This window comes from Convolutriloba macropyga, chromosome 7, assembly GCF_964194025.1.
Source record: "Convolutriloba macropyga chromosome 7, txConMacr16.3, whole genome shotgun sequence".
NCBI lineage: Eukaryota > Metazoa > Xenacoelomorpha > Acoela > Convolutidae > Convolutriloba > Convolutriloba macropyga.
This window is the reverse complement of record NC_134474.1, coordinates 71,639,467-71,667,115: the sequence shown is the minus strand read 5'-3', so window position 1 is coordinate 71,667,115 and position 27,649 is coordinate 71,639,467. Positions and strand designations below refer to the sequence as shown.

At 32.0% G+C, this 27,649-nt stretch overlaps 1 protein-coding gene across 5 annotated transcripts in view; it reads left to right on the top strand.

The window, feature by feature from the left end:
• Positions 1-23,350, top strand: part of LOC142343298 (gamma-aminobutyric acid receptor subunit beta-like) — a 79,597-nt gene extending 56,247 nt beyond the window's left edge. For 3 of the 5 annotated variants that reach the window (XM_075395116.1, XM_075395113.1, XM_075395114.1), the window contains exons 11-12: positions 2,247-2,476; positions 20,079-20,613. In XM_075395116.1, the coding sequence (XP_075251231.1) occupies positions 2,247-2,476; positions 20,079-20,214 (366 nt within the window). In that variant the 3' untranslated portion in view covers positions 20,215-20,613. Of the gene's footprint in view, positions 1-2,246; positions 2,477-20,078; positions 20,614-21,577 lie in introns of those variants that run through there. The other 2 variants (XM_075395115.1, XM_075395117.1) reach the window with 2 other exon arrangements.
• The last annotated feature ends 4,299 nt before the right edge of the window (positions 23,351-27,649 follow it).

Below are 27,649 nucleotides of genomic sequence, written 5' to 3'. Positions count from 1 at the left end.
TTTTCTGACAGAATCTTGCAATATATCAAATTTTCTGACAAGATCCTGCGATATGAACTCATTAATGGGGGTAATTCTGACAGCAAAATGTTTGCTCGCAAGCTTTTCTAAAGTCCTTAGAAGTTCGAAAATTCAAAAAGTGGCAAGCGATGAATATTCACATTTTTGGGCATTGACAGAGAAAGGTAAGCGTAAGGAGCTGAAATGATGGTAGGAAACAGCTTAGGATCTAAAAAATTCATATTTATTACCACAAAAGGTAATCTTAACGTGTAACTGTATAAATCTAGATAAATGCGAAAGAAGAGATTTTCAGGAATCTATTTTGTGTTAATGGTCCTCAATTGAAGAGTTTAATTGTTTTCTTCAAATAATTCATATTTCCAGATATAATATCTATTTATTTTCATCATATTTCTTACGAAAACACGCAAATAAAAAATAGGAAGTTTGAGCTCAAATTCAAATGTGTTAAATAAGTGAGAGCCGATCAGAAGAGAGCTCAATGAGAACCAACTTACAAGAATCTTTCAGGATAACCATTTTTCTGCCAGATCTTGCAAGATAACCATTCTTCTAACAAATTTTGCAGGATTACAATTTTCCTGTCAGATTTTGCATGATAGACAGTTTTGCCAGGTTGTGGCAGAATTTTGCAAGATAGCCATCTGGTCACGACTGGGGTAGGCATGCTATTGCATCCTATAAATACTCAACAGTAATTGACCAGTTATTTGGATCATGTTTACCTATTTTGTCGATTTTTATCTAGCATTTATGCATACTTTTTAGGCCAAGCTATTTTTTCAAGAATCTGTGGTTCAAAATTTTGCATATATTATCTTGCAAATTATCCTCAGCGTTCTTAAAAAATGCGAAATTTTCGTTCTTCGATCACACTGCAACACTCATTCACATGGTATTTTGATGACATGCATTGTTGTGTCATATGGTTGTCACACAGGGTGCCGTTCGAGTAATGGCTAGACCGCCAAAAGATACCGTGGAAAAATGACGGGCCATTACTCGAGCGGCAGCCATTACTCGAGCGGAATCCTATGCGAAAACCATACGGCAGTAGGACGGTATGATTCAAGAATAAGAATTTTTGCAGAAATTTTGCCGGCTAAATTGTAAGAAAATTTTTGCAAGTTATGGAATCGTTGATACTTTTCCTTCATGACTCAACGAGGCGTTTTGTGAAGCTGATACACAAATTTTAAACCTCTATTAATAAATTTTTTTCCAGAACTTTACATCATATTATTTCAAGTCGTGTTAAAGACAGACTTATCGAGATAATTTCATGACCAACTTTGTAAATTTTCCATTGACATTTACGGGCTTGCACCCAGCAGTGGTGAATTTAGCAGAAACAAATTAAAAGAGTGCAAATATAACAAAGTAAAAAACAGTTCCTTTGGAAATCTGGAAAACAAATAAATTAAGGCATGAAACAATAAAACAAGAGAAAACAAACAAATTATATAAAATAGCTAAAATTTTGTCGAAAGGTTTCTCAAGTCAATTTAACAACTGACTTTGAGACTTCTTCAGCACACTATTGCAATTTTCCTCCCCTCTTTTTTCAGGCCTCCTCAACATCTTTAGAGCATTACTAGACGTTTCAACTGAATTCTCTCATCGCGAGTGTCATAAATTCTCTCACCGCTTTGTAGAGTTATTTATCTCAGTGAGAGCAACTGGTTCATGTTCCTGTCCATATAGTTTGATAAGGCTTCGATTGCTAAGGTAATACAATATGTTTTTCAATATCGTTTTCCTTATGAGACAATACTCTACATAGCCTTTACTTAAATGCAATGGTGTAAAAGGGGTATTCTGCCCACCCCCCCCCCCCCCTCCCCCCCCCAAAAAAATGCCATTTTTTGTCAATTTCTACATCTTTTCTTAATACGGGAGCAAACACAATTTGAGAATTTTATTTACATCAAAAATTTGGATATTTTTGTATAACTTTCACTTTGCAGTGAAAACATTTTGCTTAATTGTTTGGCTTTTTGTGTATAATTATTGCATGTAAATTAAATACGTTATGGATCTTATTTGCGCAATTTTATGTAAGGAACATTTACCGGCCTCAAATTCACTAGTTTTGAAATTCGATACAGGCTCTGCAGTTATATGAACTGTGAAGCAAGACTCTAAGTTGGTAACTTTTTCCCTGTCTAACGCCCCCCACCCCCCCCCCCCCCACAAAGTGACAACATGTTGACTCTTGCCAGGATTTCATGATGGGAGGACCCCCAGTACCAGCCTCGTGGCACCCATCCAACAGTGGGGGGATGGGGGGAGCGGGAGGTGCGGGGGTGCACTTGCACCAGGCTACGCCCTCTAACAGGTCCAGAGCACTGGATGGGAGCTACAGCAACTTCCCCGGACGAGGCAGCACCCCCTATACCAAACTGAAGCAGGCTCTCAGCAACCGACTTTTCAACCAGAGCGAGAAAAAAAGGTCAGTTAAATTGTATATATTTTCAAAAAAAAATTGCAGTGAAAAATTGCTTCGTTGCAAAAGTGTACCCTTTTTGCGTCCTCTGAAAGAAAATTTGTAGCAATTATTTGGGACTTGTTAGTCTTTTTCAGATTATTTTTCTTCATGAATTGGCTTTTTTCCTTGGAACAAATCGGATAAGCCAACCCGAATTGCAATTATTAATGCTTCACTAGTCTCTAAAGTGCGCGGTGCGCTGAAACTGCTGGACACGACTAAAGTGTAGTTTCTCGGTAAAAGGCTACATTTTCAAATTTTTGGATAGCATTATCCTGAAGTTTTCAGATCACATTATTGTACAATTTGTGCATTTCATTTCCAGTTCGTTTTTAACCCCCCCCCCCCCCACAGCACAGTGAGGTTTACACGCGATAGTTGGAGGCTACAACTAAACTCTTTCCGTCATTTTTGTTATACAATTACCTGCAATTACCCAATCATGAGGTGCGTTCAAATGATCTTTAAGCTGCGAAAAACTTGTGGCCAATATTTTCATTTTCCTTACCTTTGCAAAAAAAGTTGTTGATATGTAAACTTTTGCAGACGAATTATAAACCGCTTTTAACGCAGCTAGAAATATAATTTTCTGAAGAGCTGAAAGATTTACAGGCGAGATATCTTTAATAGATCATAATTTTCATTTGGATTTGAAGTACAGAGACTTATTAAGATTTGCCTGCATATAAACTTAATTTGAATAAATAAATTTAGGTTATACATCTGATCTCAGCAATGTGATTCAGAGTAGTAGTCCTATTTCTCAAAAGATGTGTTATTTGTCCAAATTTGCTGGAATTTGTTCTTCTTTGGGTTGTATCGTAACCGTGAAAATACTTCCCGGATCTACCAGAGTATATCGGCAATGATTCCTTAGTTATCTTTTTAGAACAGTGCTGAACCATTCAAACATAAGAATAAAGTTGTTTTCTAAGGTTAATCATGGAACTAACAGTGAGTGAAACTGCTCACTCAAATTCTACTGTCTTTGAAACCCGGGTCGAGGTTTTTGGGTAAATTTTCGTAAGAAATGCGGTGAATGCGGTGAATTTTCGTAAGAAATGCGGTGATTGCGGTGAATGCGGTGAAAAAAAATAATTCACCGCTTTTCACCGCATTTCTTACAAAAAATCACCACCAAATTCACCGCATTTCTTACAAAAATTCACCGCATAGACTATTATGGCAAAATAATGTAAGAAATGCGGTGAATGCGGTGAATGCGGTGAAAAAAAATAATTCACCGCTTTCTCTCAAGCGGTGAATTATTTTTTCTCACCGCTAGATGCGGTGAAAAAAAATAATTCACCACATTTCACCGCATTTCTTACAAAAATTCACCGCATATGGTTTCCAAAGTTTACTCAATCTGATTTAAATTCACAAGAATTAACAAACAAGTAAGTGACAGTTGGCGCAGTGGAATAAGCATTGGAAGGCATGCAGGAGGTCAGAGGTTCGAACCCGTGTAGGGACGATTCTTTTTTGTAAGAATACTGAGAACGCGGTGAAAAAAAATAATTCACCGCGATTCACCGCATTCACCGCAAAAAGATGTAAGAAATACGCGGTGAAAATTTTTTTTTTTCACCGCATTTCTTACGAAAATTCACCACCAAACCTCGACCCGGGAAGGTATTACTTACCTAATGACCTCCAACTGAATACGGCTAATTGACAGACTTCACTCAATCTGAAAATGGCTGATTGACATACTTCACACGTGTTGTCATAAAAAGTTATTTAACTGAATTTTTTGATGCAGGGTTTTAAAAAGTGGTCAATTTCAGTTGTTGATTTTTTAAATAAATCAATAAATAAATTTTGGGTCAAAAATGGCAATTATCCATACTCAAATCAAACGGAGTATGGCAACTAGCCATGTTCAGATATATGGCATTGGGTTAGCATTGGGTTTTTAAAACTATGCTTACATGTCTGACTAATAAGTTTGTCCCTGAACAAACTTTATATTGAATACTGGTACATATCAGTAGTGGGGAAAAGGGGCCCCGTGCACAGCACCCCCCTATTTCACCCCTAAAAATACCCCACCTGTTTTTTTTTGCCCTAATCGGACCAATTTTTTTCATATTAGAAAAAAAATGGTATTTTCAAGCACTTTTCGACTCGTATTCACACTTCGTGCGAATACTCGTCTCAAAGTGCTTTTTTTAACACTGTTTAATTTAGAGTACAAATCCAATTCAAATCTTTATCAGCGTATTAATCTTTATCAGTGAATTTACCAATCACGCTTTCCCCTCTTAAATATCTAAATTTTACAAACTGTATAAAAATAGTATTTACACTTCATTCGAATATTCGACTCAAAATGCTTTTCAACATTACCCTAGAACATAGTTCAAATCTTAATCAATAACCGCATCGCAGATATTATATTTATAAATGTGTTCTCTAAATTGATTTCTAGTATGACCGAATCTATATCTATGAAGGTAAATACACAACTTACATTTTGCATTTCTAAATCTAAAGAAAGAAATATGTTTATAAACATTACACATCTTACAAGTTATATATAAATCAGGATTTTTATAATGTTCCTCTAAATGCCCAATATATTTTTTTACTTTAACTAAACTATTACATATAAAACAACTATATTCTAATTCTTTACAATTTTCACAACATTTTTTCCAAGGTTTATTTTTGCAGTTATTGCATTTCATTTTTATATTGTCGAAAAATTATAAAATTTTCCCCAATAAAATACACCATGTCCCACTCAACTAAAACTAGTGTCCCGAGTATAAACTTCTGTGATATCTGTGATCTAGAATTTGAAACGAAGAAAGAGTTATATAAACATCAATCTTATGATCCTAAACACAAGGAACTATTAGAGAAAATGTTTGCTTCTGATCTGCGAAGCAGTTCAACGAAGTTGTTTGACAAATTCACTGATTCTGACGATGGATTACTCTATGTTAGACCTGGAACTGAAACTGGAACTAAAACTGATACTAAGACTGAAACCGAACCCGAATCTGAAGTTCCATCAGAGAAGCTGGTTCCCAGATGGCAGAGCATGACCGAAGGTCCATCAGAGAAACCGCTTCACGGATGTTGGGTTTGCGGCAATAAGTTTAAAAATCAGATCGGTTTGCAAACTCATATGAATAAACATTGGAGAGAAAACGTTAGCTTAGACGAAAATTATAATATTAAATCTAGCTTTAATCAAAGACAGTTATATATTACTAAATCTAATAATAGTTTAATCAAGGATATTAATGAACCAGTAGATTACATATTAGACGAGTTCAAACCATTTAAATCATATAAATATAAAGTTACTGCTAACTGTTTATATAAAAAGAGAGAGACTCAGAAGAAGAAAAGACTGTTAATATAAACTTTAGAACAGATGAATATATGACTAAAGATCATCGATTAGATCTAAACCAATGGCTTGATCATGTTAAAGAAATATATGAAGGCCGTGGATATGATTATGAATTTATTGGAATAACAGACATGCAAATAAGTATAGAAAGGACTAAACCATCATTAGGATCTTATATAGAACTACCATTAGACCTAAAAGATAAAACAAATGCGATTTTAAATATTAGGAACAATAAATTTAACTGTCTACGATTATGTATTACAGCTGCATTGCATCCTGCGGCCAGAAATGCTACTAGAGAAAATAAATATATTGATAACCTAGTCGATGACTGGGAAGATAATGAATATGCTCATAATTATTTAACAAAAATTCAAAATAAGTATAATATTAATATTTGGTTTTACAGACCAATCCCAGGCTCAGCCAAAGTAGAGCTATTAGAGAAATGCATAGATTTTGTTAAAGATCGTAAGAATGTTCGAATACTAACTTGGGGTGAACATGGTGGAAGGTCCTCCGGCCTTGGTCCCCCAACATGGTTGAAGACCCATTGTGCTCTGATTAAAAATATAGAGGTGTTATTAGAAAGACCTAATGCTAAACACGCAAAGTTTTGGTTTTGTGATAATTGCACCTATTGGTTTAGTTCTCAACATAAATATGAAACTCATGAATGCTGTGTACAAATCAAGCCAAAGATTGTATGCCCTAAATTAAAACAAATCAAATTCAAGAATCAACATAAACAACAAGAAGTAAAGAATGCTATCTTTGCCGATATTGAATGTTACATGAAAGGAACAGATCAAAAGATTGGGGATAACACATATAAAATATCTGAGCATGTACCTATAGCTACTGGCTATAACTTAGATACTAACTATGTTTCATATTTTGGCTCTAGCTGTATTAAAGATTTTGTTAAAGATTTATTAGAGATAGAATCAACTCATAGTATTAAATCTAATAAAACAATGGTATTTACAGAAAAAGATAAACAGTATCATAATACCACTAAAATTTGTCATATCTGTAATAAACCTTGTATTAATAAAGTTAGAGATCACTGCCACCAAACTGGTAGATATAGAGGCCCAGCTTGTAATATTTGCAACTTAAACTATAGACAACAAAACTTCATTCCAGTAATATTTCATAATGGTAAAGGCTACGACTTCAATCTATTATTTAATGAGCTATTTAATCAGAATAATAGTAAGAGAAGAGTTGATATATTACCTAGTACTAATGGTAAAGCCAGAATGTTTAGAATTGGTGTTTTAAAGTTTATAGATAGTTATAGTTTCATGACAATGTCTCTTGAAAAGATGGCAAATATTTATGGTGTTAAAAGTAAAACATTATACCCTTATGAATACTTTAAAGATGAGAATAGCTATAATAATAAATTAGGTAATCTATCAAAACAAGACTTTAGATCATCGCTGACAACTAAGTTACCAACTCAAGCAGATGTTGATAGCTTTAATAATTCTAATAGTAATAAAACGGGTAAAGAATTAACATTAGAGTACATGGAAAATGATATATTTATATTACAGCACTGCTTCAATCTATTTGTTAAGTTAAACATAAATACATATAAACTCAATCCTCTACATTATATTAGTCTACCAGGTTACAGCTTCGACTGTTTTCTAAAACTAAGTGAAGTTGAATTAGATACAATACAAGATGAACAAATGCTAAAAGACTTCATTGGAGCAATGAGAGGTGGTATATGCGGTGTTTTTGGTAATAGAAAAATAAACAAAAATGAAAACAGAAAGTTGTGGTACATCGATGCTAATAACTTATATGGTTACGCACTAATGCAAAAGCTACCATATAAAGATTTCAGCTTTAGTGACATAACCATAGACGAAGTGTTAAACACTGATGATGATAGTGATTATGGTTATTGGCTTATCTGTGATTTAGAATACACCAATGAATGTGAAGATAAAACAGCAAAATTCCAATCATTACCCCATAAAAGAGAAGTAGAGAACAATGAACTAGGATGCAATTAAAGACCTTCAACTTCATCAAAAAGTGAGAAACTAGTATTAGATCAGAATAATAAATATGAATATCCAATACACTATCGAATGTTAAAATTTGTTGTTAAGATGGGTATAAAGGTTACTAAAGTCCATAGAATAATTAAATTTAAACAAGATTATATTATTAGAGACTATATTGAGCTTAATACTAAAATGAGAGCCGAAGCTAAAACTGAACCTGAGAAAAATATATTTAAGCTAATGAATAATTCCTTGTTTGGTAAAAGTTGTGAGAATCCATTAAAGTATTTAGAAGCTAAGATTCTAACTGATGATTATGAAATACTTAAATCTGTTAGTAAACCAACATGTAAAGATGTAATTAGATATGATAATTATACTCTAATAGAATTCTATAAAAAGGAAATACAATATGATAAACCGATATATTTAGGCTCAACTGTATTAGAACTTAGTAAACTCCACATGTATGAATTCTTTTACAATGTATTACAACCATCACTTAAAGATCTAATGCTACACTATATGGATACTGATAGTTTTGTATTAAGTTTTACTGAAGGCAGTATTGATAATAAATATATGGACTTAAGCAATCTCGAAGTTCCAATCAAAACCAATAATAAAGTACCAGGCAAATTTAAACATGAATTAGGAAGTAAAGAGATAGAAGAATTCATAGTATTAAAACCAAAGACCTATAGCTTTAAACACTTCTGTGCAAAAGAGAAAGGAATAAAGAAAGAGAACAATGGTAAACATGAAGACTATTATAATGCCTTAATGGATGATAAAGAAAGAATTGTAGATGAATGTAGAATACAAAAAGTAGGAGATAAAATGACCACAATAAAAACTAGTAAAAGAAGTCTAAATAACTTTGATGATAAAAGATTTTATGTGAATAATATTACTAGCTATCCTCTTGATGAGAATCTATATCTATTCAAAAGAGATTTAATAAAAATGATCCGCGAACAAGCTCCGCTTGTGGTAAACCAATCGGGTTCACCGATAAAACTAAATCTAGAGCTAGACAAAGACAAAGATCTACTGATTAATAATATTCAAGATCTAACTATTAATTATGATAGAAAGTTAATTGAAGCTGCTATTGTATTATATAATGAGTTGTATAAATAAAACTAATTATGAATTTAATTCTTTCATTACATCCATAGGGTTGGTAGTTAGTATATTATAAATCATCATCTGAGCCATATATATTCCCATAATGTCTTCCTTAATTGTAGCTTCAGCTATTATCTTTTTATTATTTTCTAGAAATTTTATTATCTTCCACGGATTTAAGTTTTCCTGTTTTACATATTTAGAATAAGTTGAAATTATTAAATCATCATGATTTGGTTCCTTAATATGATCAGGGAACCTGCTTCGCAGATCAATAAACTCATCTATAGTATTACAACGTCTTTTAAAAGCTAAACATCTTTTTAGGTTAAGAGAGAAACTATTTTTATTATCCATTTTAGTTTCATGATTATAATTTTTCAATATATCAAAAATGACTAAACTAGAAACACTTATAGAATTAAATTATTTAGAAAAACAAAACAGAAAGAATAGATTAGAAGATAAATTAAAACAACAAGAATATTATGGTGAAATAGAAGAGTTATTTGATCCTTTAACTAAAACACTAAATGCAAACAATGAAACATGGCTAGCTCATAATGAACAAACATTAAGAGCAATAGATTGGCAAAATCAAGAGTTGGATAAACAAACTAAGATGATCGAACAAGCTGGTTTTCAGATAGGAGAAGCCGCTTCTCAGATGGGTGAAACCGCTTCACGGATCCAGGAAGCTGGTTCCCAGATCAGTGAAAACACTTCTAAGATTAATGAAACGTTAAAGGGGACCATAGAGGAAACTCAAGAAATAGCACCAGTTTTTGTTGATACAAAGATAGCCAAGAATCTTCATAAAATGGGTACTCAAACTAATCCTCAATTAAAATTAAATCTTGTAGATTTGCCTACTAGAAGATACAAAATGAATGGTGTTGATATAACCCTAGAGCAGGGTGCATTTTTAGTTAGGGATAATATATACGAATTCTCAGAAGGATTTATTGAATTTCTCACTAACCCAAATGTAACATATAACGATGATATCGAAGAAGATGAAAACAAAATTAAAAGGTTTTTAAAGGATATTAGATATGATTTAGGAAAATGGGATAAGAAAAGTGCTAGATATAGAACAATAAAACGTATAATGGGGGCAAAAGATGATGTATATGGTAGGGGACTAAATAGCAACCCCAATAATCAACGAAGTTGCCATTTAAATGGTTTAATAGAAAGACTAGAATTACTAATACTAGAAACAAAAGCTGGTCATGACGGATTATATGACGAAATGCTAGATATATCTAAGCAACTATTATCTATGAATATTATTAATCAAGAACAACTAGATAATTTTGTTTTTAACTATGGTAAATGAAGGGTAAACACCTGGCTACGCCCATAATGATGGAACAACAACAACTCCTAGCTAAAGAAGTATTTAGTCCTCAAATAACAAAGTTTAGAAGAGAAAGAATAATACCATTATATAAAGATGAAACATGGTCAGCTGATTTAATTGATAAGTCATCTTTAAGTAAATACAAAAATAATTATAAGTTTATATTAACAGTTATAGATATATTCACAAAATATGCATGGGCTATTGCATTAAAGAATAAATCTGGTTTATCTATAACTAATGGCTTTAAATTAGTATTAGGCGAAAATCCACAAGGAGGCTCTCAACCTAGAAAACCAGAAAAGTTATGGGTAGATAGAGGTAGTGAGTTTTACAATAAAACATTTAAATCTTTACTTAAAGAATATGGAACGAAAATATATTCTACTTGTAGTGATTTAAAGGCTGTGTTTATAGAGAGATTCAATAGAACATTATTACATATAATAAATAAACCAATGTTCATCAATGGTGATGATAATTGGGTAAATATATTAAATGATGCAGTCTTAACATATAACAATAACATTCATTCAACAATTAATATGACACCAGTTGATGCTTCTAATAATCCTGATAAGGTTAAATACACTTTTGATTTTAAGAATATAAGGCCAAAATTTAAAGTTGGTGATTATGTTAGAAACGCAGATAAACGTAATATCTTCTCTAAAGGTTACACTTCTAATTGGAATAGAGAACTGTTTAAAGTTAATGAAGTTCTAAAAACACAACCACCAACATATAAAATAGAAGATATTAATGGAGAGATAATAGAAGGTAAATATTACGAACAGGAATTATTAAAATCTGAGTTTGACTTTGAATCTAATAATAAAGTTTTAGAATCATTAAATATAGATTTTTCTTAATATAAATAATGACAAGAAATAGATTTAACCAGGCTAAAAATCAATCAGGGAACGCACTTCTCGGATTAACATCAACAAACAACCTAACACTAAGTAAGGCTCGTGGGTTATTCCTAGAAGATAATGATAATATTGACATGAAGGATACCTATAAACTTACAAATGTACATCCTCCGTTAGATGAAAAGGATGTGGTTAATAAAGAGTATTGTGACAATAACTTATTATCCTCTTCTAATAAAATAGAAATTTTAAGTAGAAACATAACTGAACTAAGAAAAGGTGATTTTGATAAAGTTACAACTAAAACATTACAACTAAATGAAACACAAGTTAATGAAAATCTAATTAAAGAATTCATTAAATCAGCAAATGAAGTCACAAATGTTGTTAACTTTTGTAATAAAGTTGCTGCTGATACTATCTCTAAATATAATCAATTAAAACAAGAGATTGATAATAATAAGTTTAATCAGAATGTTACCAACATACATTTAGATGATATGTTTACTAATGGTCTAAGCGAAATGAAAGAATACAATAAATCTCTTAGAGGTGTTATAGTAATATATATAATTTCTATACTTTTACGAAGTAAGTTACTTGATAATAAAGAGAAAGACAGACTTGAGATGCATTATGGATTTAAACAAGAAGATATAACGAAAGAAATAGAAAGTTTTTTCACTAATGAAAATGACCAATCTACGAAGTAGTTCAACGAAGTTGTTTGACAAATTCACTGATCCAACAGCACCGAGTGAGAGCTTACTGTATCCAGATTTATCATCAGTATCGGAACGGTTGATGCGCGAAGCTGCTGCTGTCAATGAACAGCAGATAAATGAAAAGATTCAAGCTAATAATAAATTTAACAACAATATTAACATTATAAAAGATATTAGAAATTATTATGAAACTGAAGCTAATAATTATAACAAGAAGTTAAGTAGATATAAAAATTATATTAATGTGGCTGAGATAACAGAAATACTATTATCATCAATTGCAACAACAGCAACAACAACATCAGTTGCATTAACAGGTATAGGATTACTTTATTCTATACCCACAGCTTTTGCTACAGCAACTGTTTGTGGTTCATTATCAAAAACAATTAATACTAAAATAAGAAATAAAATTATAAAGTATTCACAAATGTATATTCTAGCTAAACAGTTTAGTGATAAATTTAATAAACTATATACTAAATCAATGAATGATAATAAAATAGATAATGATGAATATAATGAATTAGTCAAGGTATATGAGGATTATAAGAAGAACAAGAAAAATAAATTAAGTGTTTTTTTAAACTAAAGTTATTAGTTTTTAGTAATAACAATGTCTTTAGTAATAATAATATTAGTATAAATATTTACCAATAATCGTAATCATAAACATAAATATAATCATAATCAAATAATTATCTTTTCTTTGTACCTAAGTATAAACCTCTTCCTTTTTGTACTACCTTTATACCTTCACCAGTAGTTGCAAATTTAATTAAATCAGGTGTGGCTGATAAAGCAGCTCTAGGGTTTCTAGATGCCGCTGAAGTTCCTATTTTACTTGCAATCTCTAATGCTCTTATTGGATTATTAGCAACTTTCTTTCCAAAGTTAGCTGTAGCTCTACCAACACTTTTAAAGAAATCTTTCAATCCCTCTGCTTCTATTGTTGCATCAGATACTGTCATTGATTTATTTCTATTACACTTAACACAATTACCTTTTAACATCTTAGTTCCTTTGGCTGAGATAACTCCTCTTATGTTATTAGTGCCACTATAATGTCTGCCACCAACACAATATGAATTGGTTTTGAACTTATTTAAAAGACTCGTTTCTATATATAAAAAATAATGGAAGTTAAAAAGTATAATCCTTTTGTTGTTATGAATAAGCCTACGGTTTTCACCCGCGAGCGAAGCTCGAAGACTAAGCCTAAGATTAAACCCAAACCACAAACTAAACTTGAAGCTAGAGGCTTATGGCATAGCATCGGTGAAACCGGTTCCCGGATGCACGGAGTCCTATCTCTAGAGAATAAAAAGAAATTAGATACTATTTATGCTAAAGGTTTTGTTAAGACTAGTAGGAAACAATGATAAGGACTTTAATTATAATTATATCTATGATATGATAAGCCTCTGGCTATCTGCGAAGCAGTTTCACTGATCCACGAAGTGGCTTTGCCAATTAGTCTCTACGAGACTATAGACCTTCGGTCAATAGTTTCTATGAAACTATATCAACCATCTTATTACCATCACTACTAACACTAATAACCTTTCTAGTTAATACTAATGCATGACATATAACATCGGCAACTGCAGCACTAAATTTAAAGTTAAGTTGTATTGGTTGTGGACCTATATGATCACTTTGATATCTAGTATCAAATACATATATTCTATAACTACTTTTGAATGTTCTATGATTTATATACGGTTTTATATTATATGGTAGCCCATTATAATCTTTATTAAAGCTAACAATCTCTTTAAAAGCCTCATTATAATTATTAGTGCCATAATTAGTATTCATTCTATCTTCAGGATAAAACTCACTACCAATCTTACAATAACATTCAGTAACATTCATTATATGAAATGTACTTGCATCATGAGTTTGTTCATTAACATTATTATTTTCAAAACCAACTATTATATATTGTGGTCTTTCCATACCACTTTCCATACCTAAATCAAACAAGAAGTTAGTAGCATTAGGTACGTTCTTATAAAATGTCTTTCTTTCATAATAACTGAAGTCTATATTATTCTTTTTATTTAATCCTTTCTGTACAATAATTCTATTATCATTACTAGGATCAATACTAGGCACACACCATGATATATCTCTAATTTCTATATTACCATCATTAGCTACTGCATCAGCACCAGCATTAATTCTATATAGAGCTCTATCATTATTATTTCTTTTTAATATTAGTTTAAATCCTAAACCGTATGTAATCTTTTTTAAATCATTCACAAAACCAAATAGATCAGTCATCTTAACCATCATATACATATGACCTCGTTCGGCAGCAGCATGATCACCTTTAAGTTGACTATCTCTATTACCTTGATTTCTAACGAAACCTCACTCATATTCATCATCAGTACTAGTTAATAACTTATACATCAATAGATTAGGATGACAATGATCTATATATTCAATAGTCCTACCACCACTAGTTTCAAGTTTAACTGAACTAAACAATGCCATCATACCATAATTAACTAATCTAATATTAGCATTATTAGCAAATACACCACCAGCATCATCTGATACAACAAACTCTATCTCTAGGTATGAATCGTGTATATTTAAATGATTCTCTTCTCTATTGAGTATAATATTAATGTTAGTATTGATTGTATTCATTGTTGCCAGATTATTTGGTTTATACTTTACAATCTTACTTTTGTGTATATCATTATTATAACCATAAGTTGCATCCAAATTAAAATCCATTTTTATAAACCAAAAAGTTTAACTATAATTATCAGGGAACCTGCTTCGCAGATAACTATAGCTATGACCAAAACTATGACTATGGGGCTTCACAGATGTTTCACCATAACCAAAGCTATCAGGGAACCTGCTTCGCAGATAATTATAACTAGAAATATAATCTTATATTTGAATATAAAAAAATGACAGACAATTTAATCTTATGGGAACTACAAAAGATACATGAAGCTTTAACTAAAACTAAGGAAGAACACACACTTAACTTTAGAATGATAAAGCCAACAGAAAAGTTTAACTTTAGTGAACCTATACTTAATAAAACAAAATTAGGTTTAATTAGATTATCAGTTTATAACTCAGTGTTTAATGTGAATAGAATGAACAATCAACTCATATATGATACCCAAGGTGAAACATGGTCAAATACCCGTCTTTTAGGTATTACACCAGGTGCATATGAATTATATGAAATAGCAGAATTAATAAAAGAAGAAACTAATGGTAATGTTATAATAGAAATTGATAAGAATACAATGAAAATTTTAATGGAAGTAAAACAAGGTGCAATTAACTTTGACATAGAAAATTCAATAGCCCCATTACTAGGATTTAGAAAAATAGTTTATAATAAAGGTAAATATACATCTCAGAAAATTGTTGATATTATGGGTTTTAGTAATATTAACATTCATTGTAATGTGATATCTGGTGTTAAGGATAATGGTAAGGATACAGACATATTATATACTTTTAATCTAACTGAACCACCAGGTTACTTGATAAATATTATACCAACTAATATCTTATACCAAAATGTAACTAAAGATAGAATAGAATATATAGAGTTTCATATTAAAGATGAGCATGGAAGACCTATAGACTTTAATGGTGATGTATTAAGTTTTACTTTACATTTGTGTTAACAACTTCGTTGATCTAGTGTAAATAGTTGGGCGAAGCCCCATCAGTGAAACTGCTTCGCAGATCTGGTGTAACCAGCAACAACTTCATTGATCTAATATAGTTAGCAGACCGAAGGTCTGTTTGATTTAGTTACAGACTTAGACTTAGACTTTACTTAGACTTAGGCTTAGACATAGTCATAGATTTAGACTTAGACTTAGACTTATCTGCGAACGAGCTCCGCTCGTGGTAACCCGAGCAGGTTCCCTGATTGGTGTAACCACTTCGGGGATACTTAAACTAAACTACAAAACTCTCCGATCCCAATTAATTCTTAGTTTACCATTAATATTTTTATTTTTAGTTATATCAATGACAATGTAATTATAAGGCTCTTTCCATACCTTATTACATATATTAGCAAAATCATTATAACTAAGTTCCACATTATTAAAGAAATCTTGATATATAGATATGAGGGCTTTACCTCTCTGTTCAAATAAAATAAATAGATTACAGTTCTCTCTAACACTCTGCCTATCCAGAGAGAACAGGTTTTGATTAAGATATATCATATTACAATTATTATGTCTACCCCTACAAAAGTATTCATTAATAACTGTTTCTTTGGCTCTAACATCATCGAATATCATTAGTTTCTTTAAGTCTTTGGGTAGTTTATCAGGAGATGGTAAATCTTTTATATCTTTAATAAATTCAACATCTGCTTTTGGGTTTATTCTTTCTATACCATGGTACTGATCACCAGTAGGTCCAATGATATATAGCTTATCAAAGTATATACTAGCTAGAATTAGTTTTTTCAATAAGAATGTCTTACCACATTCACTAGGACCAGATATTATACATCTAAAGTTATCTGGGAATGCGGCTTCAGTAATTATATCATCATCATTTAACCATGAATATAGATCATCATTTATATTAATGGCAATAGGACTTGTTTGGATTATATTACTTCTTGGTGGTGATATATCCAGATTAGGACTACTTCGCGGATTATAACTACCCCCTTGATTATAACTACTTCTCTGATAGATAGTCTCATCATTATAATTATCATAAACATTGACATTATCATTATCATTAACATTAACATTATCATTATCATTATCATTATCATTAAACTTAACATTATCATTATCATTAACTTTATCGTTATCATTAATTTTATCGTTATCATTAACTTTATCATCTGTGAAGCAGGTTGGCATGCCACGGACGGAGTCCGTTCCCTGATTATCATTAACTTTATCATTATTAGCAAAGCTACTTCGTAGATCATCTGCGAAGCAGGTTCCCTGATTAACTTTATCATCTGCGAAGCAGGTTCCCTGATTACAACCCAAACAGAAACACTCATTATACATTCCTGGATATTTACATTGATTAACTAGAATATTCAAAGCATTGTTAATTCTAAATCCTCTATCAATAAGATAGATCATGTATAAGCAATAAGCCCCACAATAAGATTCATCATATTGTTGTATTCTTTCATTAGAGCCTAGATTGACATACTCTTCTAAGAATAATGGAGGAGTTTCTATACCAAAACTATCAAAGTAATACACTGGACCACCTTCTCTTCTTATAACTAAAACCCAATGTGTACCTTCAGTTGGATGTAAATTTACAATAATGTTGGAGTTGGGTTCACTTACGTTATTTGGAGTTTGATCTCTCATTACAATTTCAATTGGTGTTAGACTTATATCTTTACCTATATCTTTTATTCTGATATCACTCATAGCACTATTATCAATATTAAATTTATTATTGAATTCCTCAAAAGTTAGGATAAGCATTTTCTTATAAATATTATTAATGTTTAATTATAACTCTAATTATAAGTCTAAATATAACTCCAATTATAGTCTAATTATGGCTAAGCATGGTCGAAGACCCATAACTCTAATTATTGCGAAGCATCGGTGGAACCGTTACACGGATGGACCTCCGGTCATGCTCCGCCATGGTCGAAGACCCATAAGTCTAATTATGTCTATATTTATCTATGTTTTCATTTATAAAAATGGAGACAGGTAGCGTGGTTATAATTTTTATTTTCTTAATTATATTTTGTTTTATAGTATATGATTCAATACCGAGTAAATATGCAAAACTAGAAGAAAGCTTTGGTGGATTTATGAATAGGAGTCTAGTTAGATTTGAATATGAAAAGTCACCATTACACACTATTGTCTATGGTGGAACTGGTACGGGTAAAACATATTTTGTTAGACAATACTTAAAATTATACTCAGTCCAAAATCAAGATCCGCGAAGTGGTTACACCGATCAGGATCAAAATCAAAATCAAGATCAAAATCAAAATCAAGATCAAAATCAAGATCAAGATCAAAATCAAAATCAAGATCAAAATCAAGATCAAAAACAAAATCAAAATCAAGATCAAAATATAGTTATAGTGTGTAAAGATGACAGAGACTGGATAAATCCCGAGACTAATAAGTTTTATACTGGATTTAATAAATGTGATATGAATATGATCACAAAAAACAATATGCAAAAATTTCGAAATTGTGCAATAGTACTTGATGATATGGGTGATAAGTTAAATAAGGATATAGACTATTATTTTACTGAAGGTAGACATTATAATATTCAAATGATTGTAATGTGTCATAAACCAGCTCAAATAAATAATACAGCAAGAATGAGTTGTGATACTATTTATTTAACAACTTATAATGGATCTGATCTATTTAAAAACTTTAATGAGATATATAAATGTGAACATGACTTTAGTAAAATAATTAGTGAGTTAAATAGTAAGCATTATAATCGTACAGACGGAATGTCAGATGAACTTCGTTATGGTATAATTAAATATAATAAGAAAGAAAATACTTTTATTATTATTAATAGTAATAGAACAATGATATATGATTCAAGAGTTGGTTTCCTTGATTTAAAAGCTCTCAGTTTAAAAGATGAGTTAGGAAGAGATTTTTAGGAAGAGATTTTATAGAACAATGATATATGATTCAAGAGTTGGTTTCCTTGATTTAAAAGCTCTTATTGCGGTTATTGATTAAGATTTGAACTATGTTCTTGGGTAATGTTGAAAAGCATTTTGAGTCGAATATTCGAATGAAGTGTAAATACTATTTTTATACAGTTTGTAAAATTTAGATATTTAAGAGGGAAAAGCGTGATTGGTAAATTCACTGATAAAGATTAATTCGCTGATAAAGATATGAATTGGATTTGTACTCTAAATTAAACAGTGTTAAAAAAAGCACTTTGAGACGAGTATTCGCACGAAGTGTGAATACGAGTCGAAAAGTGCTTGAAAATACCATTTTTTTTCTAATATGAAAAAAATTGGTCCGATTAGGGCAAAAAAAACAGGTGGGGTATTTTTAGGGGTGAATTAGGGGGGTGCTGTGCACGGGGCCCCTTTTCCCCACTACTCATATCCAGAAAGCTGGTCATGCATAAAAACAGTCTGAAAACATTATGATTAAGGGCTGAATTAACCTGATCAACTGATCCTAGTTAAATATGGGGACAGAGACGCTCAGCATTGCTGACAAACAATGTTTTAAATATCTGAATCAGCATGGATAGGCATGTTTTTAATCCACTCATCTAAACAAATATCAAAGAGAGGTTTATTTCTTTATCTTAATTATCTTATTTAGTCAAGGCTAACAAATAATATTTCCAGAAGTTCGTCTATTGACGAGTTTATAAATAGTATGATTTCTTTTGACAATGTGGCTCAACTTTTATTCGCGCTAAGTTGAGATGCACTGATTGCATAATGCTAAATATTTTTTATTACTCTACAAAGCAGTGTCTCCTAAAAAAAGCATCAAGAGTTTTACTTTTTTGATGTATTTTTACAAAACTTTGTTTTCCAAAAATTCTCTAATTAAAGCCCCTTTCTGAGACATTTTTCTGAGACAAAATATATATATATATATATATATATATATATATATATATATATATATATATTAAAATTATGTATTTAAAAGTGTTAACACAGCTCTCTGATAAAAATTTTTTTTATAAAGTCAGTTTTTTGGGAAAATGAAGTCAGTTTTTATGCTTAGTTAGTTATCTATGTATGACGCATATTTTTTGCGTCAAAGATGCGCCCAAAAAAAATTTTCATCAACAGCCAAAAAAGGCAGGAAATTGGTGCAATAAAAGTGAGCTCTTCTCCAGTTCGAAGAGTCATTTTGAACAAACACGAGACAATAGGTGCAAATTCAACAACAGAAAAAGATGAAACCGTATCGTTTCGGTCATTGTACGTATGACAACAACAGTGACAACGACAAACATCGACACAACGGACTAGTGACACCTGTGTGATCAGTTTTGTTGATTGTATGAGTGTTGTTTAGGTTCAACGTGGGTGCGATAGACAGGTTCTCACGGTACTTCTTCCCAATCACATTCTTCACTATGATGGTCATCTACTGGTCTGTCTATCTACACAAGTCATACGAGTCAAAGGCTAAGATGAATGTGGAGGGATAGACACTCACTTGACACCACAATACCACAAACAAATGGATAAAATTGAACAAACAACAGATGGATAAACATGAACAAACAACAGATGGATAAACGTTAACAAACAACAGATGGATAAACATGAACAAACAAATAATGGATAAATGAACAAACTAATGAATAGACATGAACAAGAAGAGTGGAAATCAATCAAAAAAACTTTATAGAACAATTCTTGGAACTTTACAGGAATGATTCAGTGACGACAGCGACTAATAAATACGACCAGATACTACAAATGAGCAATTTTAGAGGCATTTTGAACAAACACGAGAGAATAGGTGCAAATTCAACAACAGAAAAAGATGAAACCGTATCGTTTCGGTCATTGTACGTATGACAACAACAGTGACAACGACAAACATCGACAAAACAACAACAACAACAACAACAACAACAGCATTGCTGACAAACAATTTTTTAAATATCTCAATCAGCATGGATAGGCATATTTTTAATCCACTCATCTAAACAAATATCAAAGATCGGTTTATTTTTTATCTTTATTATCTTATTTAGTCTAGGCTAACAAATAATATTTCCAGAAGTTCGTCTATTGACGAGTTTATAAATAGTATGATTTCTTTTGACAATGTGGCTCAACTTTTATTCGCGCAAAGTTGAGATGCACTGATTGCATAATGCTAAATATTTTTTATTACTCTACAAAGCAGTGTCTCCTAAAAAAAGCATCAAGAGTTTTAATTTTTTGATGTATTTTTACAAAACTTTGTTTTCCAAAAATTCTCTAATTAAAGCCCCTTTCTGAGACATTTTTCTGAGACAAAAAATATATATATATATTAAAATTATGTATTTAAAAGTGTTAACACAGCTCTCTGATAAAAAAATTTTTATAAAGTCAGTTTTTTGGGAAAATGAAGTCAGTTTTTATGCTTAGTTAGTTATCTATGTATGACGCATATTTTTTGCGTCAAAGATGCGCCCAAAAAGGAAATTTTCCTCAACAGCCAAACAAGGCAGGAAATTGGTGCAATAAAAGTGAGCTCTTCTCCCGTTCGAATGAGATTAATTGTAAAAGTTTCAAGAGCTACTTGTGTGACAAAATTCAATTGTCGTCATTATAGTTATTTATCTTTATAAAATGTATATTTTGTTACGCATACGTGTGCCAAAATAGCCGGAAACTGTCTTAAACAGTAAAAAAGGGGCTCAAAATTGCTACAAAAAAGTCCACCCTTCTGCAATTTGAATGAAATTAACTGTAAAAGAGATGCGAAATACGTATATGACAAGATTCAACGGACTAGTGACACCTGTGTGATCAGTTTTGTTGATTGTATGAGTGTGTATGAGTGTTGTTTAGGTTCAACGTGGGTGCGATAGACAGGTTCTCCCGGTACTTCTTCCCAATCACATTCTTCACTATGATGGTCATCTACTGGTCTGTCTATCTACACAAGTCATACGAGTCAAAGGCTAAGATGAATGTGGAGGGATAGACACACACTTGACACCACAATACCACAAACAAATGGATAAAAATGAACAAACAACAGATGGATAAACATGAACAAACAACAGATGGATAAACATGAACAAACAACAGATGGATAAACATTAACAAACAACAGATGGATAAACATGAACAAACAACAGATGGATAAATATGAACAAACAACAGATGAATAAACATGAACAAACAAACTATTAAACATGAACAAAAAGTGGATGAACTTCAACAAACAAATGATGGATAAACATGAACAAGAAGAGTAGAAATGACATCAATCAAATAAAACTTTATAGAATAATTCTCGGAACATTACAGGAATGATTCAGTGACCATCGCAACTACTAAATGCGACCAGATACTACAAATGAGCAATATTTAGAGGCATTTTGAACGAACACGAGACAATAGGTGCGAATTCAACAACAGAAAACGATGAGACCGTATCGTGAGTGTTTGACATTTTGGTCATTGTACGTATGACAAAAGCAGTGACAACAACAAACATCGACACAACAACAACAACAGCAGCAGCAAATGAATAGAAGGCTTAGGGTTCTTTCGCACACCAGCTCTTGATCTTGATTGAGATATCACCATTTCACATTTTCGGTCTCAGTTACGGCAAATTGTCCTAACCACGCCACAATCTTAACACATCGGATTTCTTCTGAAGTCAACAACATCCCTAAAAACATCATCAAAAGTCTATTTTACCATCGAAAGATTTGGAAAATGCGTGTTCTTAGACGGTATTATAAATAAAAATCAATTTTTGTAAACGTTGATTATAAACAGCAGATCATTATCATCATCTTTACAACAATTGTTCATGGACCCAAATCAAAGTATCTTCAATTGACGTACAAAAATCGGATGTCACAATTATCAAATCGGAGCGATTAGAAAGCAATCTGGACAAGCAAAAACACGTAACGGAAACCAAAAATTTACGAAAGTAACTGACGATTAAATTTCTCATCTTATTGGGATATCTTGTGTGAAATGATTTTGATGTGACATGATGAAATTATTCTGACACTGTAGATTATATTGCATAGAAAGGTTGTAGGATGGCTGTGCTTTTTTAATAACCAATCCATACTTGCCGTAGTTTATTAACTTTACTTGTAATTACTTGTTATTACCGATTAACACTTCTCAATCCCACTCCCAATCACCCTCCCCTTCCAACCCCCCCCCCCCCCCCCGCCTCCAAACGAAAACTTTTACTGCCGCCCAGATTCTATACCCAGTCCAGTGATACCCTCGTAAACGTTTCATAAATTAATCCAGATTATTTGGTAGAAGTCCTCAATTCCTCTCACCTGCATTTTGCACTAACGTACGTACATTAGATGTGAATTAAATATAAATAAATAATAAAATTGTAAGTATGTTTAGGCAAATCTAATTCCCTACCCACCAATGACGTTTTGAGTTATAACTAAAGGTGTTGTTTCTTGGAAAATTTACCCTTTCAGTAGATAAAATATAGATTACTCCTCAAGACAAAATTTTCAGCAGAACTAAAAAATGGTGATTTTTTTACGTAATGTATTTTTAGTTTGTAACTGATGCAATTAATTACTTGTTATGTATATTGGAATCTACTATTTTGTTTCACCATGCTTTTGTCAAATTTTTTCCAGGTTACACTCAAACTCTGGCCGAGACTGTAATCTAAAGAAGATTAACATCCAAACTTGACACGGAAAACTACAATGAAATTACGCAAAAATGAGGGTAAAAATTCAAATTGTTAGAAGGTCGAAGGAGAACAACCTAATGTAAATTTTACAAGAAGCTCTAATTGACGAGAAGCTCTACTTGTTCAATGAATACTTGGTTAGAGAGGTGATGAATTGAGGAGCAAGAAAAAAACAAAAGAATGGGTTATAAGAGAATCCGACCTTCGAGGTCTGAAAACCACTTAGTGTAGTATAGCAGTCTAAGCTTGATTGTAAGAGATGGTGGTTCAATTCCAGTGTCCCCGCTTAGACCCCCTAACGCGAATAGTACACGTTTAAGTCCAACTCTATGATATTATAGACTTAAGACTGAGTGCGCAGCCTCTCAGTGATAATCAAAATTTGAAGATAAAATTCCCGTGAATTTGCTGTGATACCTTAAATGACCCAAAATCACGATCAATGATGACGATGCCGTCGAAAACATTTTAAAACAATCGTTGAAATGAGATTTTTTTGGTCTAATGCATAAATTTACCAAGATGAAATGGTTTGGCACTAAGCCTCAGGGTATTTCAACATAATGAACGGAGACAGAAGCGTTTGTTGGTCACATTGTATGTGATTATGCATCCATTTTATGCTACAATGACAATTATCAGGCCACATTTGGTGACATTTTAGTTTTCTTAAAGTGTTAAATTTATGCAAAAACAAAAGATGTCCCTCTTTAATTCAAAGATTTCGGTTCGAAGCATCTAGAATTAGCTGCCAAAAATGTCTGCATGTTTGACAAACAAAAGTTGTTGCAATTTTGGTCTATAATTAACTCTACTTGGTCTTCTTTGTAATTTTTTTTCTGAACTTTCATTTGATCAGTTGTAGATTTGGTCGAGATAAACAGAGAATGCTATTTTTGGGTGATCATATTTGAAACAGTAACTTGTTTTGTATGCTAGTCATTGGTACCAATTTGCTCCAATCAATCTATAATAGCCCTTAATGTTTCCTAAATGGTCTTTGACTTTCCCTCAAGTCTTTTTGGATTTGTTGTCATGAGAGAACGTATTTTATCAATTGTAGCTCCCAAAAATCAAACTTTGATTTTTCATGATGGAAACATTATACAGAAACGGAGCAGAGAGATTTTACAAGATCCGAAAAACAGATCGCAGTGCTTTTATGATTTCTCAAATAATCAATCCAAGGATTAGAGAGATATACTACACCATGCGTTCCTTGTTTTTGAAGTCTGAAGTTTAATAGGTTAAACTTGTTTGTTTCGATTAGGATTTGACTTAATTATAATTGTTGTATCTCGGAATAGTTGTGTACGAATGGAAAGTTAAACTTAAGCGTTTTTCGGAAAAAAACCAAATCAATACTGACCTTGAGTTATTCCCAACACAAAAGTGAATTCTAAATTTGAAATTTTACAAAGATAATAATGGTGAAGAAATTTAAACTGATGAGAACGGTTGAATAAGTAAATATGGACTTTGATAAAGATTATATCATAGATTGAACACCAAAATTCTCACCCACGTAATATTGTATTAGAAACCCAAATTAGGGGCCTAGGTTATCAAAGTCTTGATTGAACTTCTGAAAACTTTTCCCAAAAAGGCGTTTTTCACACAAAGATTCGGAACATTTGGTAAAAATAGGACTGAACTCTCATAACAAACATAGATAAGCAGTATATATACAACTCAATTTTAGCCAATTTTTGTAACCAAAATGAGTCTGAAAAAAATTATATTGTCGTGATAATCCGAATTGCGGAGTAAATTTTGTTAGACGAGTGAGTTAACAGATCTCTGTCGTGGTACTGAAAATTATAATAATTGTTTGAACTAGTATACTGTGGTATCTATACCCTTCGTTAAATTAACTTAGCAAATTTTCAACTACCTTCTCTTTTTAAACATTTTCTTATAACTTAGTAGAGCTTAAACTGTTATTTAGTAGGTATTTGCTAAACGCTTCGATACTTGGCACTCATAGGCATTTGTAACTAGTAGTTCTGAAGGAACCATAGCCTGTAATACTTAGGACTGGGTAAGACTTAATCGTTTCTTTCGGTTTTCTGTTAATCAACAGCGTAATTGTACAACTTTAGTAACTTCACAATACATCTCTAAGGATGTGAACTCATACTCAATCTAGCTTCAATTTATTGGATTTAAATTAGTTTGGTGATCAGTAAAGTAATGATCAACCAATCAATAATTAGGTTAAGTTAGGTTAACGAACTGGAGGACAGCATCGAATCCCGGACAACATCAAGGCGATTGATTTCTGAGAGTATTATTTGGCCAAGCTCCTTCTAGGAGACCGCATAATGAAGCCACTCTGAGGGTAGGCCTGCCTGCTCGTAGAAGACTTGGCAAGTTAAGTTAACCCATGTATTATGGAATGGTGAACCAAGTAGACAATTAAAAGGGTCTGCAGTAACCTGAAGTACCTGATGGGCAATGTCTTAACGTTCTATCAAGTTGGTTAATACTCGTCTGGTTGGGTTGTGGAGCGAACACCGACGAGCTCTTCACGTCATATACTATTTGTTTTAAGTATATTGGTTGATCGATTAATTAGAAAGTGAATTGAGGACCTGGTATAATTCTCAATCTTAGAGTCACCATTTTTTTTCATTTGGTAAAACACTCCTTAGAAGCTAAAATATCATATAACATAGAGAGGCATTACAAACATATTCTAATATCATCATTATTATTGGCAATTGACTATAGTTCTATAGCGCCTGAAAATACTTCCATTAGGACTTGAACGGATGGCCTGGTATAACCCTTTAGTCTAGTTAAGAGTAGAAGTTTTGTGAAGTTACTATCCTGTCCAGTAGTTTTCTCTAAAGATAGATTCTAGGGACAACTGTGGAAATGTGAATAGGGTAAAACCTCCACCCTAAATATTCAGACTCCATATGTTGTATCTCGGTACATAAAGTAAAAGTTGACATAGCTGTATGTGCGGTCAATACTGTTGACTGTCCTCTTTTGTGCATATGTTGCGGAAAACATAATCTCGAATGATGAAAAACTTATTCCAAACAATATCTTTAAAGGGAATGTTTGAATGAAATACAAGTGCACACTATCCAGCTTTCAGAGCCCAAAATTGATATTCCTAATAAGGTCAAAACTGATATACAGTTAATTGAAGATGCATTTTTTCATCGCATTTTAGATCTTTTTATACCAAGAAACAACTTAATTTAAGAGATTTAGTTAGGGTTAAAGCCCGGCCGAAAACCGAAAAAAAATTAAACCTGATATTGCAATTTGTGTTTACTTGGTGGTCTTTGACTTTAAAGCGTTCCCAACTAAAGCAGATACAGGCAATATAGTCCCCGAATATTTCAAAGGAATCAAATTTTCCCGAATGAAACAGTCCTAAATTTCTACCAGACTAAATACTTTGCTTGAAAGTGAATCACGCTTTATTAATTGGACGTGGCTATCAAGACGTGGATCACTTCAACTTGGTAAAAAAGCTCAGATATTATTTTCAATTTGAGTTAAATTTCAACTATTAAGAAAACTATCAACTTTGTGTAATTAATAGCTCTTTACTTTGTTGTTCTCTCAGTAAACGAGACCTGAGAAAATTAGTCCGAGACAAAGCTGTCCCAAATATCATACACTAAGAAATTCGAGTAAGAATGTTTTTGGATGATGTCGATTAAATGTTTATAATATAATAGAAGCAGATTGAACAGCGAAAAAAAAACAGATGAAAGAAATGGGCGACTACCTCACGCAACTCTAATCAGCTCTAATCATCTGCTTTATTACTTGTTTTTCTGACAATCGTACTTACACTTTGATTCTTTGGGAATATAGGACCACTTTGACTTGCATTGTATTGTTTGTTTTCCTCGAGGTACTTTGTCTGGTTCTGCCTGGGAATAGTTTTTAGGCTCTATTTTGTCGACAACACACATCTTTTTAGAGGGACTACATGATCTTCGGTTTTTAAACATTTCATGCACTTTCTTGTGCACTTCCATTTTAAAATTTTAGCAACAGCTTTTAAACAACAGATTCTGTTAGATCACTTGGTAATGTCCAGAATTTTATGTTATTTCTGGGAATATCCCAATCTGATTGATTCCAATCATGATAGTAATTGCAGAAAAGTTCAACAGTTGTTCAAGGGCAGATTTTTTGTGAAACTTAAAGCAAAAGTTTACAAAAACTGGAATAAAACAGAA